Raw genomic sequence first — 19,298 nt, forward strand, 5'->3', positions numbered from 1 at the left:
GTCTGGGGAGGGCTTTTGATACCAATCTGAGCTTGAGCTTGAGTTCATAAAGTAAGAATTGGCATGGAGAAGAAAGATAGTTGGTGTCCATTGCTTGTTTTAAAAGTATATGTTACAGAATATTCCAGTATATTTAAAATTAGATAATTTTTTAGTAGTGCTGATTTAAATTTAGCTCTTTGTTAAGGAACAGAGAGCTCATGACTTCAGAGAGTCAATATGCAGAATAATAGGCAAGAATACTTTGTAACTTGAATTCAGTGACAATAGCATGTCATTCTCACAAGTTTTTGAGAAGTGACTAGGAATCTTTCCAATGTAAATAAAAAGGTCATAAAATATCATTTATACCACCATTTCTTTATATCATACATGTAAGGGAAATTAACTTTATTTTTAAACAAAAAACAGTATGAATGTTGTTAGCATAAAAATTGCAAAAGTGATTTTGGGAACAGAAAGTTGGAGTGGTATTGAACCATTTTGGGGAGAAAACAGCTAAATTAGGGGAATGTCTTTTTCAGCCTTTTTCTAATTTTAAGGTCATAAAGTAATATATAAATTTATGCATGTTTATGTTACCTTATTAGTAAAATGAAGGGTATTGGTGTAACAGTTGTTTTCTCAAGGCATTTGAATTAGACAAAGCTCTTTACTGGATAAAGGTAGTAAAAACTTGATAAAGTACTAGGCAGTATATCTTTAGTAACATATTTACTATTCCAAAATATTTAATTTTTTCTTTTTTATACGGATTCAAGAATATTTCTGTATTTCTTATACTAAAATACAGTGGGACACTTTCACATCTTGTTCATGATAAAATTGATATTGTGGCTTTATTTTTATTATGTTTTTCTTTTAAAAGATATCTCTGAATCCAAGTATCTCTATTTCAATTCAAGTACTCATCTAAGTTTATTCTACTCTTTTTCTGAAAAATGAATACCTAGCTGTTTACCTTATGTGCTGCTACAAAAAATAAAATAAAATACATTCATGTTCTTTAATATTGTTTCTTATTGTCCTTTTGTGGTATATTTGGACTCTTCTTTCAAAAAATCAGGTTGGAGATATAGTTTAAATTTAAAAAAACTAAAAATTAGTTGGATGATGGCTAAATACTTTCTTTGTTCTGCTTATTCATTATTACATTTGGCTTTTGACTCATTAAGATACATATTAAAGGTTAGTTCAATAAGAGGTGGCTTTTGTGATACATTATTTAGAATGCAAATTATTTTTAAGCTAAAGAATATTAAAAATAAAACAGAACCAACTGAAGAGTCTGAATTTTTCACAGGCCAAGGGCTTAAAGGTGCAGTGCTCCAGTGCAAATATTAAATTATGAAATGGGAATTTCAGTTTGCCATAAATCTGTCTGACATAGCAGCTTAAAATAAAATAGTTTTACCCATCTAAAGCAACATCAATTTGCCAGTCAGTGCTTCATGTATCAAAGAGCGTTCTGTGAAAATATCAATATCATTGGTTAATATAAATGAAATTAATTTTTAAAGCTGGGCTAAAGGTTGACATCTGAAAAATTGCATTACTTTGCAGAAGAGAAATTTCTGTCTTCTAGTGAAATTTCAGGTCATGAGGGCAAGTAATTTTCACAATCTTCAATGGGAGCCAGTGAAATATGAACTTCATTGTCACCTAGCCCCAAAGCGATAAGATAAAATGAGCTGATACATCATTTGCTGTGGTTTTATCATCTCCCTCAGTAATTGGAAGAGAAAACATAGGAGTGTATGTGTTTGTGTGCTCTCCTCCTGCCCCTCCCAGCTGCCCCATCATCCACACCCAGGCTAAAACCATTTTAGCCCAATCAATACAGAGGTCACACAGCATTTTATTTATATATTTTTAATTTTTCATACTGACTAAACTGCCAGGTAGAACATTAGAGTAATGAATATGTTTAATTGAGTTTGTCAACCATGAAAATGCTAAGGAGAATACTGTACTACATCATAATATTAGTGCGCAAAGGAAGAAATTTACTATATAGATGAAAAATATAAATAACTCATAACTAATTTAAAAGGCAATTTTCTTTTGTATTCATGACCTTCATATTTTTGTTCTAATTGTTCTGTTCTTTTCCAAGTTTGGGAACATTCTATGTGCTCATGGATATATATTTAATAACAAAATTATCCCCTTAAAGTTTCACCAGAGTCAAGCATATGCCATTTTTAAATCCAAAAAAGACTTGTAAATTTTACTTTAAGAATATATCTTTTAAAACTTGAAACTAAAAGTTGTATAGTTGGTGATGAAATAAATTCTTAAACCAACTGGAATTCATTATTCGAAAAAATTTAGTGCTATGCTTTGAAATCAAGTGTCAGAGAAAATTATATGCAACAAAATCCAAACACTATATTAGTAATAGAATAGTACAACTTTAAAATGCTTGATTAAAATTACTTTCAGCTAGTTTGTTAAAATTGCAAGTATTGTAAGTAAAACATATTGCACACATACTTGGTGGTGTGTTGATAGTAGAATATTTTTCAACATTAGTTTTCATTTTGAATGTATTTCAAACATTTACCATTTTCCCACACTATAATGTCATTCTTGTGACTAATGTATAAGTATGCTCCACTATAATGGGATATGAATATCTTCTACCTGTGGTATAATTGTTTAATTGTTGGCGCGACTAGTTTATATTTTGTATACTCAGTTTAAAACATTTTTCTTGATGTTAAATATATATCCATATAGTTGGGAAATGCTTTTGTTGTGAAATTTTAAGTAGTATTGTTTATATATATTATCTGATTTTACTTTTATTATCAAATTCTTCAGAAATCAATATGGAATTACCTGAAAGTAAACTCTCCCCAAATTGGTGAATACTTGGACTAGATATGTAATCCTAGTTTTAAGTATAAGGGAATACTATTTTTAAAACCACCTTTTATTGATCCTATATATGCAGACTTCCATGTAAATATTTCTTATTTTTGAGGTTAAATATTTGATCACTTTTTAATATCTTCCTTTTTAAAAAGAATTTGTAAATGTTTTAAATGTATTGAGGTAGATTCTGAAAACAAAACCTTTTTTCTTGAGACAAATATGGCTATATTTTCAGAGACTATTTAAATCTATTTTGAACATGCCTAATATTCAGTAAGTAAGAGTATCATGCAGTTAGACAATAATGTAAGTTTCTATGTTTTATTCTTTCATGAGGATGAGAAAAAGTGTTATTTGGATAAATTCATAAGCTTTTCAAAATTAATCGTTAAAGGTGAAAAATGTTTTGCTTTCAAGCCAATAAATGCAACAGAGTGAAGAAATTTTCCTATGTATTCATAGTGTACTATTTGAAGGGTAGGAGAAAGAAATGTGTGTATTATTTGGGGGAAATAATACATCCTTTTTCAGAGTCACAACTTTCAGACAAAAATTTTAAAGAGGATATTCTTGGTACTTTTAATGTAAAGAAACAGTATATATACTTACATGTGTGTATACATATATATTATATACTGATTTCTTTTTTCTTCTCTACAACCTTACCTAAACATTTAACTAACAAACTATCTTTGTTGAAACAAATTATTAAAAGATGAAAGTTAAATTCACTAATAATAATACTAACAATATTAAAACAAGGTGCTAAACATTCAAAGAGAGTGCTGTAGGCTTAAGCTTTCAAGCTATTCTAGATTTGGGGTCATAACACAGAGCAATGGTAATGATACGGTTTCCATAGCAACTGATTCATTGGAGGGCTAGACCTCTGTCTAGGGTGCTGTCAATGTATGTAGAGTTTCAGTGAACAGAAAGTCCCAAAGAAGGGTCTGCTTCTACCTAATCCAGTTTTAATTGAACTCTAGAGACTTTGAAGTGAAGCCTCCGACCAGGAATATACTATTCCAATATGAAACAAACCTCTTGCTTAGCTAGGCCTCAGCTGCTTTTCAGTACTGACACCTTTTCCTAATGAATACTTTAAAGAAATGTTATTATATCGATTTCAGCTAGTAATTCTGTTATTTACGAGATTCTTTGTTTCTATTTTAAACCCCAGTTATTTTGACCGTAAGTATAGAATTTCATTTGTTAATTTTTTTAAGTCAGTCTGATTTTTAAATTTTGATACCTTTGACAATTCTAAATAATTTTCTGTCTCTCCTGTTTCTGTTTCTTTGACTTTTAAAACATTACTTCATCTGCTTATATTTAACTTTGAAAGCACACTGCCATGCCTTCAGTATGATATCGTTTATATCAGGTTTGAAAACATGTAGCACAATGCTGGATATTATCTGTGGATGTGTATGTAGTAATAGTATAAAAACTTCCTTGGGAATGATAAACCTCAAAACAAGGATAGTGACTGGCTCTGATGAAGCAGGAAAATGGGATCAGGAAAGGTTATGTATGGGAATTTCAACTTTATCTGTAATGCTTTATTAATTTTTTAAATATGTGCAGTAGTGTACAGTGTTAGGATTTTGTAAATTTCAGTAGTGGGTGCATGGTGCTTATGTCACATCCTGTAGTATGAATATGTTTGACAATTGGTAATAAAACAAATTTTAAAGGACATACCACTTGCTGTATTCAAGTAGGTTTTAAAAATAACTGTACTATTTAAAGAAGTGGGATATAACTTGAATTTTTTGATCAATTGGAAAGCTGTTTCAGTTCATTAAAAATTTCATAATAATGTTTAAATATATTGACTTCTGCTAATAATTGGAATATCCTAGAGTGTAATTAAATCTTTTAATTGCATGACTATGATGTTGAAATGTTTGACATCACCATTACGAGCAACAAGTCTTATTATATAGCTCTAAAGATATAAAAGGTAGAATTTTTAGACCAATGTGTGATATTCTTAGCATATCACAGAGCTAAAGAGGTCCTTTGTTGTTTGTTTTCATTTGATTTTCCCCTTTCACTTATAAACCCCAGTACAGGAAAACAAGTGTAATTGATTGAAATTTCTGATGAGCTGAGTTCTACTTTATCAAACATTTAAATCTTTTTTTTTTTTTTTTTTTTTAGAAATGTGACAATGCGGTATGTAAATTAGGGCTGGACTTTTGGATTAGAAACCCTGCAAGTAGGACAGACTTTGCCACTAACTTCCGTAGGGACTTTGTATTAAGTATTTAACTTGTCTGGGTCTCGCTTCCCTTATTAATAGTTGGATAGATTGGACTGCAAGTAGGACAGAACATGTATTAGGTTCTCTGCCACTTGAAAAGTTAAGTACGGCAAACTCAAATACCAATGGAAACTAGGCAGATAATAGCAGATGCGCGAATGAGTGGAAACTGTTCCCAAACAGAGAGTGCTCGCCAGTGGTACTATGTGGCATTTAGATCTAGGTGGGCAGATTCTCCAGTTTTTCCTGAGAAACCATAAATCTGAACATTTATGTAAAGATTCATTTTCCCAAGTACTTTTAACTACTTGAAATTTTGTTAAAATATCATATGGCCTGTACAAAATTAATTTGGATTGTATATGGAGTTTCAGTTGCCATTTGTTGGTTCATGTAATCATTTAAAAACACCTACTTTGTGCCAGTCCTTATTCTAGAAGGCGGAAATAAAGTGTGTGCAAAGACTTTGGTCTAGTAGAACTTAGGCTCCCGTACTGGAGTGCTGAAGAGGCAGTATACAAGCAAGGAAACATTGTAATTTCTGGTACTGATAAGTATTGTGAAGGAAACCTGAAGAGTTTGGGGTGGGATGAGGTGGTAAGAGAGGAGGTGGGGTTTAGATCCTATGGCTTCTCTAAGGAGGAGACATTTGAGCAGAAATCTGAATGTAAGAATGCCAAGTCTGTGAAGATCTGGGAGAAGAACATTCCATGCAGAGATGAAAGCAAGTATAGGGCCCTGAGGAAGAAGGAGTTGGGTTCATCAGGCTTTGTAAACAATTATAAAGAGCTTCAGAGTTTATTCTGCATGTGACATGGATCCACTGGATGATATTAAATACACAAGAGATGTGATGTGGTTTATATTTTAAAAATTATTTTCTTCGGCTACTCTGGTTGTAGGAGACTCTACAGGTAAGAATAGAAGGAAAGAGACCACGAAGGAGGCTACGGCAGACTCTGGAGCTTGGGCAAACTGGTTATGGTGTGAGAGACGGGTTCAGGCGACTTCTGCTTTAAAAAAGTCTTGAGAGTAGTGCCCATTTTTTTTGTCTTCTCTTTTTCTGTTAATTCCTCTTGATCTCACGTACATAGGTATTGATTGTATGAAAGAGCTAGTAGGATTTTCTCTATCACCAGTTTTAAAGCTGAAAGTGTGATTAGTTGTTTGGGACTTTGAGTTGTTTTGTTTTTCAAAAAACACTGAGCCTAAGAATTGTACCCATTCTTTCATTTCTAGATCCTGTGGTGCCAGAGATAGAATAATATCTGTAGAAAAATCTATATATATACTTTGCGAATTAAATACAGTTGCTCACTTCCCCTCATTCCCAAAACCCTGCGTTTTACATTGAGAAATACAGGTTTTTTGCAATTAAGATCTAGAAAATGGAAATCAGTATAGATATGAACATTTGTGTTGGATAAATTCTTTCTATTCATTATTTTTCCTCTCTTTGCTTATCTCATCTTTGTCCCAACAATGCAATATCATAATCAAATGTCTTTTTATTTGTATTTTTTAATGGTGGTTATTTTTGAGAGATATATCTTAGTTGTTTAACTGAATTTTCTTTTACAGATTTTCATCAGTTTTTGATGGCAAATACATTTTTTTATTAATACTATGTGAAGTATTGATGTGGAGAAATTCCATATCTGGTTTTCCTTTAACACTTTCCTAATTAAGCTTTTGAAATGAACTTTTTTAAAAACAAAACTTGAATAACAAAGCAACAAAGTGGCTTAGGACTAAAGACAGGATTACTTTGAGTTGGCAAAGTATTCTAAACCACTGCGTCTGTCACATGGGATGACAAGACTTGTAACAAGTTACTCTGACAACCACCTACTCCATAGAGAGATTATGCTGAGTTCATTTGCAGGTTTGTGTTTAGCCTAGCTGACAAAATGATACTTAACCTCTTACACAGTCAGTCTTTGTGCTTCCTAAATGAGCGACTGTTAGCTTAACAGTGACCTTGTAAGTGTGATTTTTCAGTTATGAGCTTAAATATGTATTTTTAAAGTACGTAAAAATATTTAGGGGTACATTATAATCATCTTATATGAAACTGAATTTTATGAGTGATCTATAAGCCTGTAGGATATCTTTTTGAGGTCTTTCTCCTTTTTAAGGTTTTGTCTAAAATTTTACTTCTTTAATGTGACTCAAAAATTAATGAATAATGTAATATGTATTTCCCGAAAAACAGTATTTTACATCATTGCTTTAAAAAGCCCCAAATATATTTATAAGCAGATGTTTTATAGTTCTGTTCTGTTTTTTTTTTCCATTTAAGCATCTTTTCCATAAATTTCAGTCTATTTTCTTAGTCACCCTCCAAATTAATTCAATAATTATTTATTCAATTCTTAGAAATTCTTTTTCTTAAAAGGGACTTTTCTGTTTTAACTGGCAGGAAGAACAAAAAAAAAAAAATTCTACTATTGTTACTTACTTGGGGTTCTTTTTTTCCTCACTAGATCCTGGCATATACAGAAGGGCTGCATGGAAAATGGCTGTTCACAGAGATACGATCAATCTTTTCTCGTCGTTATCTTTTGCAAAATACAGCCTTGGAGATCTTTATGGCAAACAGAGGTAATATGTCGCAGACGTATATTGTTACAAAGCTAACCGCCATCTCCCAAAATTTCATTTTTAACATGCCATATTGTTTCCATTTAGATAGAATTTTGTAGCCTACTCTCTGCCCTGTTGACCTCTTTTTCAAACCACGTGCATCTTCATGGTTTCCCTCCAGCCCTTGGTCATTCTTAGAATTATTTGTAGGAGTTTTATTTTTCTGACCAAATCACAGATTAGTGCAAGGCTTTATAAATATGAGGAATAACTACCCATTTAATCATTTGTGGAGTTTGGATGTCCTCAACGTTGCTCTGACGCTCAAACTCCTTCTGGAAGGTGGCTGCATTTCGAGAGGGGAGAGGGTAATCAAATGATTCATACATTTATTTAATTTTTTGTCTAATCTATTGCCATTTATAAAGGGACCATCAGAAAATGGTACTGAACTGTCCTGGTTGCTTTGTATTACATCATTCTTGAAAGAACTAAAATTCAATTTGTGGGTTTAGAATTGAACTTGGTGAAATTCATTAAGGCAAGAAGGAGAGACAATGTGAACTTGAAGGAAAAAGCATTGCTGGGTATGAGTGGAGGCATACAAGGGACATTATATAAAACTCTATGACTTATTTTACATACTCTTATATAAATAGATTGAAATTTTGTTATTTTCTCTGTCAATAACCTACAAGTTGTCATTTTAAAAATCTACGCATAACATATATTCCATACATTTTTTAATGAAATCGTGTTTCTCTAGGGAGTACAGATTTCTTTAGGAAAAGATGTTTTTCCCTTTCATATTTGGTCTTCTCCCACACACATACCTCTTCTTCTAATGTAAACATTATTCTCCCAGGCAAATAATCAAGTGACTGTTTCACACTTTAGTTCAGTCTGCATTCTTGCTGTTCCAGAGGGGTCTCAGCCTTACAGTATTTATTACTTGCTCATCCTCATTTATTTTCCTTCTTTGAAATTTCTTACGCGTCTTTGCTTTATATCTTTGTACGTGTGTTTTTCTGTTGCCTTTCCCTCATGGCCTTGGTCATCTGCCATAACCTGAGTTTTTCTTTTTGTTTTTTTTTCTTCCCTTGTATTCAGTATAATAGTGGATATATAAGGAAGCTTATTAATAAGTTATGTTGGATATACACATGATAGTTCTAAATATACTTTAGGTTCTTAGTGAATGATCATATACTTACTTACCCAAAATGTACCTAACATGATGTAATGCCAGTGTTTAAAAACTACACCAACCTCGATGAAATGTTTTGGTTTGTAGTATTTTTTAGGCTAGATAGAAGGATCATTTTCTTGATGAGTACTTGTAGATTATTTATGGTACTGAAATAGAAATTAATATAATTAAAATTTCAAGATTGACCAAATTAATATCTTCTAAATTCCCTATCATGATTTTATGACTTTGATATTTTCATATTTTTAAGAAGGATAAAATTTTATAAATGACTTGTAAATTAACATTTATATTTTGAATATACTTATATATATGAGGTACACTTATTGATTGTCTCAAAATGTGTAATTATTGAAATAGCAATGATTAGAAAGCATTTAAATTTAATCATTAATCATAGAAAAATTTTTTCTTCAAGTCACACATTGTTCTGAATTATATTAACATATAAAGCATAAACATAAACATTGTAAAGAGAATTATTTCTTAAGCTATTCGTCATTAGCAATATAACCAACAATTTAACAGCTATATTTGTAGCCTTTTTGGTATTAGATTGTTAAGTATATAAACTTAAAAATTTAAAGTTTTTTATAGAAATTCATAGATATATTTAAAAATATATATATATTATAACTTATAAAAAATTCAATTCTGTACATTCAAAATTGTAGCTTGATAAAATCTCAACATCATGTCACATTAATGCAGCAATAGTTGATATAACTTCTGACAGTATTTAGAGAAGGAACTATCTGATAGTTTATGAGTAAATGACTATCATTTCTGGCATATTAATATTAGAACTTGATATATACTATAATAAAAGTAATATGGTAAAAATTCTATTTAATAGATACCTGAACTAAGAGTAAGCATTTTATTAGACCAAGAAGTCAGTTTTCCAGAGAGAAAACCATATTTTATTCTAATTTTTAAAAATTATTTTTCATAGTTGCTGTGATGTTCAACTTCCCAGACCCTGCAACAGTGAAGAAAGTGGTTAACTATCTGCCTCGTGTTGGTATTGGAACCAGTTTTGGATTGCCTCAAACCAGGTACTGTTCTATATGAAATAAATATGGAAAATAACCTATATTAATATTTGTTCTTATGTGTTTTGAAATGCATGACCTTTTGTGCTTCATAGTAAATGATGATTATTAGTGTATTGTTATATTTTGAGTCAAATGAACTTCTGTCTGAAGAAATGAGAAAAAGAAGAACATATGTATAGCAAACTAAGCTGAAAAAAGAAAGTAATAAACAAGGGAATTTTAATGAAGAAGAAATCAAAAACAATAAAGAAAAATCAATACAATGGAAAGCTATTTCTCTGAAAAGATTAATAAATGTAATAAATATCTACACATGACTTAAAAAAAAAGATACACTGCTAATATCAGAATGAAGGAAGGGATATCACTACAGATCCTAAAGATATTAAAAATAAAATCAGGAAATATTATGAACAAATTTATGCCCCTTAATTAGACAACTTAGATGAAATGAGCAGATTCCATGAAAGACACAAACTGTCAAATCTCACTAGTGGAAATAGGTAACTTTAATAGCTCTATAGAGGAAATTGAATTTGTAGCTTAAAATCTTCTAACAGAGAAAATTCCTCACTTACATGGTTTCAGTGGCAAATTCTGTCAAATGTTTAATGAAGAAGTAATACTATTTCTGGGCAAACTCTTACAGAAAATAGAGAAGAGGGGTAAATTTCCAGAGTCATTCTAAGAAGCCAGCATTACCTGAATTCCAAATCCACAGCAAGGCATTACCAGAAGAGGAAGCTACAGACCATCTTGATTGAAAAGGAAGAAATAAAACTGTCTTTTTTAGTTTATGTACATGACTTAATGTGTACATTCCCAAGGAAACTGCAAATTTTTTTTAAAAAGCTGTTTGAACTAATAACGAAGTTTAGCAATTTTGTAGCGTATGTAATTTTATTCCTATATAGTAGTAATGAACAATTGGAAATTGAAATTAAAGAGTATTTAAATAGTATCAAAAAATTAAGCATCTATAGATAAAATTGAAAATATTAATATTTGCTCTTTGAAAACTGTAAAACATTGTTTAGAGAAATTAAAGAAACCTGAAAGTGGAAAGTTGTACCATACCATGTTCATGAATTGAAAGACTCAATATAAGTATGATGTTAGTTCTCTCCAAACAGATCTATGGGTTCAACGATTCTATTCAAAATCCTAGATGGCCTTTTTTGAGAAACTGACAAGCTAATTCTAAAATTTAAGTGGAGCAAATATCTAGAGTAACTAAAACAATTTGGAAAAGAAAAACAAAGTTGGAGGACTTTAACTATGTGATTTCAGGACTTAATGTGTTTTGTGAAATAGACTTAAAGAGCAGTAGAATATAATAGCATCCAGAAATAGCCTGCACAGAAATGATCATTTTGATTTTTAACAAGGATATCAATCTATGTCTATGGGAAAAGATAGTTTTTCCAACAAATGGTTGTCAATGATTGGATATCCATATATACAAACACATAAAAAAAAAACCCCCAAAACAAACCCTACAAACCCCACCTCATCCTTTACCTAACATATAAATTAACTCAAAACATAACATAACCTAAACATAAGTGCTAATGTAAAACTTCCTAAAAAAAAATACGAGAAAAATCTTTGTGACTTTGAGTTAGGCAAAATTTCTTAGATAAGACTGAAAAAAAAATCATTAATTGACCTTTGAAATTAAAACCATTTGCTTTTGAAAGACACTCTTGAGAAAATGAAAGGATATGCTATCAGCTGAGTTAATATATTTGTACAACTTAAAAGTGATAAAGGATTTATATAAAGGATATATAAGAAGCTGCTGCAAGGAGGATATAGTTCAAGTGGTAGAGTGCATGCTTCCCATGCACAAGGTCCTGGCTTCAGTCCCTGGTACCACCTCTGAGAATAAATGAATAAACCTAATTACCCTCCCCCACAAAAAAAGTTTAAAGATTAATTTAAAAAACTATTAAAAAAAAAAAAAAAAGAAACTCCTACATTTAATAGTAGGACAAACAACCTATTAAAAAAAAAACCAGAAGATTTTTTACAGATACTTCAGCAAAGAATAGATATAAATATCAAACACATGAAAAAGTGCCACACATCATTCATTAGTCATCGAGGAAACGCCAGTTAAACTGCAATGTAATGTCATGGCCCAACTGTTAGAATGACTTTTTAAAAACCTGTAACAAGAGCTAATAAGAATGCACAGTACCTGGAGCTTCACATGTTGCTGATGGGAAAGTAAAGTGGTGGCCACTTTGGAAACAGTTTTGCGGTTTCATATAAAATTAATCATAAACTTACCACATATGCCAGTAGTCTCACTCAAAGGCATCTATGGAGAATAGAAAATAGGCCTATTCATGTGGTGACCTGTTCATGAATGTTTATAACAGCCATATTTATAATCGCAAAAAATTTAGAAATAGCCAAGATGGTCATCAACTAGTGAATGGACAAATTATCATATATCCATCCATCCAATAGAAAATACTGCTCAGCGGTAAAAAGGAACAAACTACTATTACAGGGAACAACCTGGATGGATTTGAGAAGTGTTATGCTAGGTGAAGGAAGCCAGCACAAAAGACCACATACTGTGTGATTCTATTTATATGACTTTTTGAAAAAAACAGACCACTTCATCAGGAACTCTAGAACCAAGCTAGTAGGAATACAAATTAGTATAGTCACTTTGGAAAGTTTGCTAGTCTTCTTATAAAGTTAAATATACATTTAATTTATGTCCTGTCAGTTCGACTCCTAGGAATTTACCCAAGAGTATTGAAAATATATATACATACATTCACTTGTAAGCAAATATTAATAGCACTGTTATTCATACAGTTCCAAACTGAGAACATTTCTAGTTCCATCAACTGTGCATGGATCAATAGATTGTAGTGCATCCAGGCAATGAAACACTACTCAGAAATAGAAAGGAATTGACTACTGATACATGTAACAGCAGGGATGAATCTCAAAAGCATCGTGCTAGGTAAAAGAAGTGAGGAGGCATCGTGGCCTTCACACATTATAGCCATGGGCTATGAGTCTATTTATGTGAAATTGTTGAAAAAACAAAACTGTATTGTGATAGAAAGCAGATCCTTGCCAGGAGCCAGGAACTGCCAGGGACAAAGGAATTCACTGCAAAAGGATGCCGGGGACCATTTTGCAGAATATCTTGATTGTAATGGTGGTTATAGAAATAGGTATATCCAAAACTGATTAAACTGTACACTTAAATTTGGTAAATGTTGTTTTATTAAATTTTATCTCAACAATCTTATCTCATTGCAAAAATAGGCCCTATATTTAAAATATCTCAGTTACAAAAGTGCTCATTACATACTCATTTTCAAAAGTACCATTATTTAATATGTATGATAAATCAGATAAAAAGTTTTTATCATTTTGATAAAAATTGATTAGACTTTGCTGTATGTCGTATTTATTGCAATTTTTTCTCTGTTGATATAAATATCAACTCCATATGTTAAGGATTTTGTAACTACAGTATATTTAATTAAAACTTTTATCTTTAACCTCTGTTAAATCAGAGTTCAAATATTAACTTTGTGTATACATATGGACTTAATAACTAGTATTTATATTGTTCAAATTAACTTAATAACTACTTGAAAGGAATGTTAAAATGCCAAAGCATCTCACGGCACAGGGAATTGGGAGAGTGTGGGGTTATGCCTCTCTTGCCTGTGTGCTGGAGTCAGTTGGCTATCTTTAAAGAGAATGACCATTAATTGTTTTCTTTCTTAGTAGATATTAACTCATCATCAATACAATTTAGCTAACTAATTTAAGAACTAGGAAAAGAGTGAATAGTATGATGTTTCTATTGATTGATTGAAACATATTAGCCGTAGAAACTTAGTTTACTTTTAGCATACCTAAGTTTGTATTGATTTGAGCTGTTTCTAATTAGTGTTTATTTCAGTTTTTTAAGTTTGTATCTTATGACAAATGCAGTTGAAATAGAATCAACAAATAACAGTCAGGATATTAGTAGGGCCTGCAGTCATTCTGGGCCAGAGGGCTTTCCAAGAGGATGTGCTCCCATGCCTCTTGTAAGTAGGACTTGGTTCCTTACCAAGTCTGCCACTGCATAGGCTGCTTGAGTGTGTCCGTGACAAGGGAGCTGACTCTCCCCAGAACAAGTGATCTGAGAGAGAATGAGGCAGAATCCCCAGTGTCTTCTTATGACCTACCTCGAGTATCACATGCCATCATTTCTGCTCCATTATACTTGTTACAAGTGAGTTATTAAACCCAGCCCGGGCTCCAGGGCAGGAAAATCAAGCTTCATCTCTTGTAGAGAAAGTATAAAAGAATTTGTGGACATGTAACAGGTTACAACTTTTATAAGAGGCCCTTCTGAATTATTAGCAGTAGTTGCTTTACAATGCCAGTAAAGCTTTTGATTAGGTAATTTTATAATTTAATGAGGAACTTCAGGGTGCAGGAGGAAGCAGCTCAAAATGGCATAGTAGATTTCCTTATCTTAATAAGAAGTCCTTTTTCCTACTGATTATCCCTTTATTTTTTAAAAAATACTTTTATCTATCACCTAATACGTATTATCATACTTAGAAACTTTTTGTAATGTTTTCCCACAGTTAATGAAAGCTAAAAGTCTTAATTTATTGAGTCAGTCATGTAAACAGATCTTTAACACCTAGAATGTCTCAGTCATGTAATGTACAACATAGATATCGTCTTGCCCAAAGATGTTTAAACAAATATGTAAATAAAATTTTAAAAAAATGTGTGACAGGAAGGATGTACTTAGGGTGTTGGGATACTGATTAGTGGAGTGGAGATGAAATGCTTTGGATAAGGTGGTCCAAAATGTCTTCCTGTGTGACTTTTACTTTTTGATTTGAAGGAATAGAGTCAGCTAACCTTTGAAAGAGTGAATAGCATGTGTAAAGGCCCTGAAACAAGATGGATCTTCCAATATTTTAAGGAATATTGGAAGTCAAGTATCACTGGCACTTAGTAATTTTAGGAAGAGAGTGTCAATTTGGAGGTGGGAGCTTATTGTAGAAATTGAGGTGAGATGTGATGCTGATAGTGTAGTTGAAGACAGACGTCCTGTTTAGAGGCTTTGAGGAGATACAGTTTATGTGACTTGAAGGTTAGTTAAATTTGGAGTATGAGAAATGGAGGTGTCCAGTGTGTCTCCCCAAGTTTCAGCTTGAATGGCCCAGTAGCACTGACTGAGATGGGGAACACTGGAGAAGGAGTAGTTGTATGTGTCCTTCCCCCATCTCCCCCAATGGTTGGGGTTGGGGTTGGGTTTAGGATTGTGGGGAGAAGGTGAATGGACTGAAAAGGAGAAATTTAGTTTCAGATCTCTTGAAATTAAAACCCTTGAGAGATGTCCAGACTGAAATGTTGAATAGGAAGTTGAATATAAGAAGGTATATCAAGATCTCAAATGAAAAGTGTGGTAGTTGGGAATCATTACCATTTAGATGAAATTTGAAGCCTTGAGAGGGAATGGAGTCATCTGGGGAGAGACTGTAGAGTGGGTAGGATGAACTGGGGCTACGTTCTGGGGAAGGGCAGCATTGAAATGTTAGGTAAATGAAACAGAAAAACAAAAACAGGACGGGCTTGAAAACTAGGAAATCCAGGAAAAGGTGTTGCCAAAGGATGACAGTATTTAAAGAAGATAAGATTTGATGACAAATCAGTAAGACATTGGCTGAAAAATGGCACTTACTTATCGCATCAGCAGTTTTTGACTGCTGGGGGTTGAGTGCTGGGAGTGCGTCCATTCGGTGTCAACAAGCTCTAGCTGGCCAGCAGGCCCGTGAATTTGGTTGCAGTTTATGGGCTGCCTCTCTTGGTTCTGGTTTGAGTGTGAGACTTCTGAGTTGTTAATAGGACTGATGTGGGTAGAGACACTTGTATTAAATCCTGACCTACTACCGATGGCAAATGACAGAATTAGCCCTACTATCACTTTTCTACCTGTAGCTCTTCTTGATCTGGAATATTCTCTCTGACACTTTATAGTACCCAACTGTATAAGCATGTGCACATCAGTACCGGTCATAAGCCATACTGGTACATGGAATTGGCCCAAAGATTCTACCCGCAGCCTCATTTTAGTTTTCTCTTCACTGTGAGTTTTGCCCAACCCTGTCACATGATTCAGGCATTTTTTTCCCCTGCAGAAACACTAACCAAGTGTTAGACATGTGTAATCAGGGATTATAACAGCTACCGAATCATCTTCTCTTGCAGTTTGAAGCTTGGTGTGAAGTACAGGATGAGGCAGAGATAAGGCTACACGGGGAGACTGGAGTAGTGGGGGGTGTTTTTCTCCTTTTTTCCTTTTTCTTCCTTTCTTTTTTTTTTTTTTTTCTCCAGGGTCTGTGCCAGTTTCTCTCCCTTACATACCTCCCTGCCTCTAGAGTGCCTGAGCTTAGAAGCTTCTTTCTTTCCACAAATGCTGCTGCAGCTCTTCAAAATAGTCCTTGGTACTTTGGGCCACTTCTGCACCCAGCAATTCTTCCTCCCATGGTACTCGGAAGGGCAGTGATTCAGGTTTTTGTATCCAGCAGAGCTATAGCATATCAAAATTTATGGGATGCAGCTAAAGTAGTGCTTAAGGGAAATTTTTTAGCTTTAAATACCTATATCTGAAATCCTGAGATGCCTATATAACACAAGTGACCTATGGTCCCACCTTTAGAAATTAAAAGAGCAAACTAAATGGAAAAAAAGTAGGAAGAAATGAATAAGGAACATTACAGCAGAAATCAATGAAAAACAAACAAAAAACAATAAATAAGATCAATTAAAGAAAAGCTGATTCTGGGAAAGGATTAATAAAATTGACATACTTTAACTGCCTAACTATAAGAAAAAGACATGTCATAAATTACCAAAATCAGAAATGAAAAAAAAAAACTTCCTACTGATCATATAGAAAATAAAAGAATCGGAAGGAAATGTCCTGAACAACACTGACCAACAAATTAGACAGTTGAGGTGAGATGGATTTCTAGAAAGACAGAATTATCAGAATTGAGTCGAGAAGAAATTAAAATGCTGAATAGACCTATAACAGGTAAAGAAATTGAATTAGTAATTTAAAAATCTTCCCACAAAGAAAATGAAGTCCCAGATGGCTTTACTGGTGAATCTTACCTAGTTATATTAAAAATTCAGAGACTCATCCGGAAGACAGAGGAATAAGAAACACTTCCCAACTCATTCTGTGAGGTGAATGTTACCCTAATACCAATGCCAGACAAAGACATCACAAGAAAAAACTATAGACCAATATCCCTAAGGAACGCATAACACAAAAATCCTTTAAAATGTTAGCAAACCAAATCTAGCAATATATAAAAAGGATTATGAAATAGCCATATGGATTTTATCACAGAATTGCAAATTGGTTTAAATCTGAAAATCAATTAATGTTATCTACCAGTGTAATAGAATACTGTACCGAAAAACCACATGATCATCTCAATAGGCACAGAAAAAACATCTGACAAAATTTAATACACATTCGTGACTAGAAACTCTCAACTGACTAGGAATAGAAGTGAATTTCTACAGACAGATAAATAGCATCCATCAAAACGCCCCACAGCATACACTGTACTCAGTGCTGAAAGACTGAATGCTTTTCCTCTAAGATTGAGAAGACTTCAGTCTTCCATTCTTATCACTTTTATCAACATTAAATTGAAGATTTCAGCCTGTGTGATAAGAAAGGAAGGAAAGGGGAAAACCGAAGGCATTCAGATTGGAAAGGGAAATCGTCATTCCTAGATGACAGTGTGTACAATTTTTGCAGTGAAAATGAAAACATGACTGTTAGAACATAAAGACAGACATCAGTAACTTGAGACATTCCCTATTCATGGATCAGAAGATTCAACATGATTGCCATGTCCTTTCTCCCCAGATCTGTAAATTCAACATAATGCCTATCAAAGTTTAGTACACTTTTTTTGGACATTGAGAAACTAACACAATGGATCTAGAATTGCCAAGACAACTTTGAAAAAGAAAAACAAAATTAGAGGACTATCACTATCTAATTGCAAAACTTACCATACATCCACAGTGATCAATATTGTATGGCATTTATACAAGGATAGGGATACTAATGAATAAAACTAAACTCAGAATACAGAAATAAACCCTTGCATTTATGGTTAGTTGCTTTTTAATAAAGATGCTAGCACAATTCAGTGAAGGAAGGGTAATCTTTAAATAAATGATACTGAAACAATTGGATAGTCACATGCAAGAAAATAAACTTAACACTTACCACACACTATTCACAAAAAATTAACTCAAAATATATCATAGACCTATATTTAAGATCTAAAACTAAAAAATTTCTCAAATAAGATAAAGGATAAAAGCTTCATCACTTTCATTTAAGCAAAGAGTCCTCAGATGTGACACCAAAAACATAATTCATAAAAGACAAAAATTGAGAAATTGAATTAATCAAAATTTGAAACTTTTGTGCTTTAAACACATCACTAAATATATGAATGCATAAGTCACAGACTGAGAAAATATTTGTACATCATGTATCTAATAAAGGACTTATATCTAGAATGTATAAAGAACTTTTGTAACTCAATAATAGGACAGAAGCAACCCAACTAATGAAGGAGGGAAACATTTCAATAGTCATTTCCTCAAACAAAATAAACATGGCTAATACATACATGAAAAGATGTTCAACAGTGTGCATTAAAACTATAATAAGATACCATTTTACACTGACCAGAATGGCTATGACAAAATATACAATAGCAAGTATTGGCAGAAATGTGGAAAAATTGGAGCATCCTACATTGCTTATTGGAATGTATAAGTGAAAACTGTTTGGCATTTTCTCAAAAAGCTAAATATAAACTCAACATACAACCCAGCAATTCCACTCCTAGGAAACTATCCTAAAGACATGCCAGCAAATGTTCATCAAAAAAGTGTACATGAATGTTCCTAGTAGCATTTTTCATGGCAGGTAAAAACTTGAACAATTTAAATGTTTATTAACTTGTGAATTGATTTAAAAAATGTGTTATATTCTGTATTCATACAATGGAATACTATTCAGCAATCAAAAGAAGAAAGCTGTTAATACATGCTACCAAATGGATGAAAACATCATAGTTAGTGAAAGAAGCCTGATGCGAAAGATTACATGATGTATGATTCCATTAAGTGTTCAGAAAAGGCAAGTTTATAGAGACAGAAAGCAGATTGATAGTTGCTTAGAGCTGGGGAG

The 19,298-nt window shown here is 32.6% G+C and overlaps 1 protein-coding gene across 5 annotated transcripts in view; it reads left to right on the plus strand.

The window, feature by feature from the left end:
- LRBA (LPS responsive beige-like anchor protein) overlaps positions 1-19,298 on the plus strand; it is a 620,799-nt gene that overhangs the window by 425,899 nt on the left and 175,602 nt on the right. For all 5 annotated transcript variants that reach the window (XM_031464854.2, XM_064490742.1, XM_064490851.1 and 2 more), the window contains exons 41-42: positions 7,636-7,753; positions 9,901-10,003. In XM_031464854.2, the coding sequence (XP_031320714.2) occupies positions 7,636-7,753; positions 9,901-10,003 (221 nt within the window). The remainder of the gene's footprint in view (positions 1-7,635; positions 7,754-9,900; positions 10,004-19,298) is intronic.

This window comes from Camelus dromedarius, chromosome 1 (assembly GCF_036321535.1).
Source record: "Camelus dromedarius isolate mCamDro1 chromosome 1, mCamDro1.pat, whole genome shotgun sequence".
Classification (NCBI taxonomy): Eukaryota; Metazoa; Chordata; class Mammalia; order Artiodactyla; family Camelidae; genus Camelus; species Camelus dromedarius.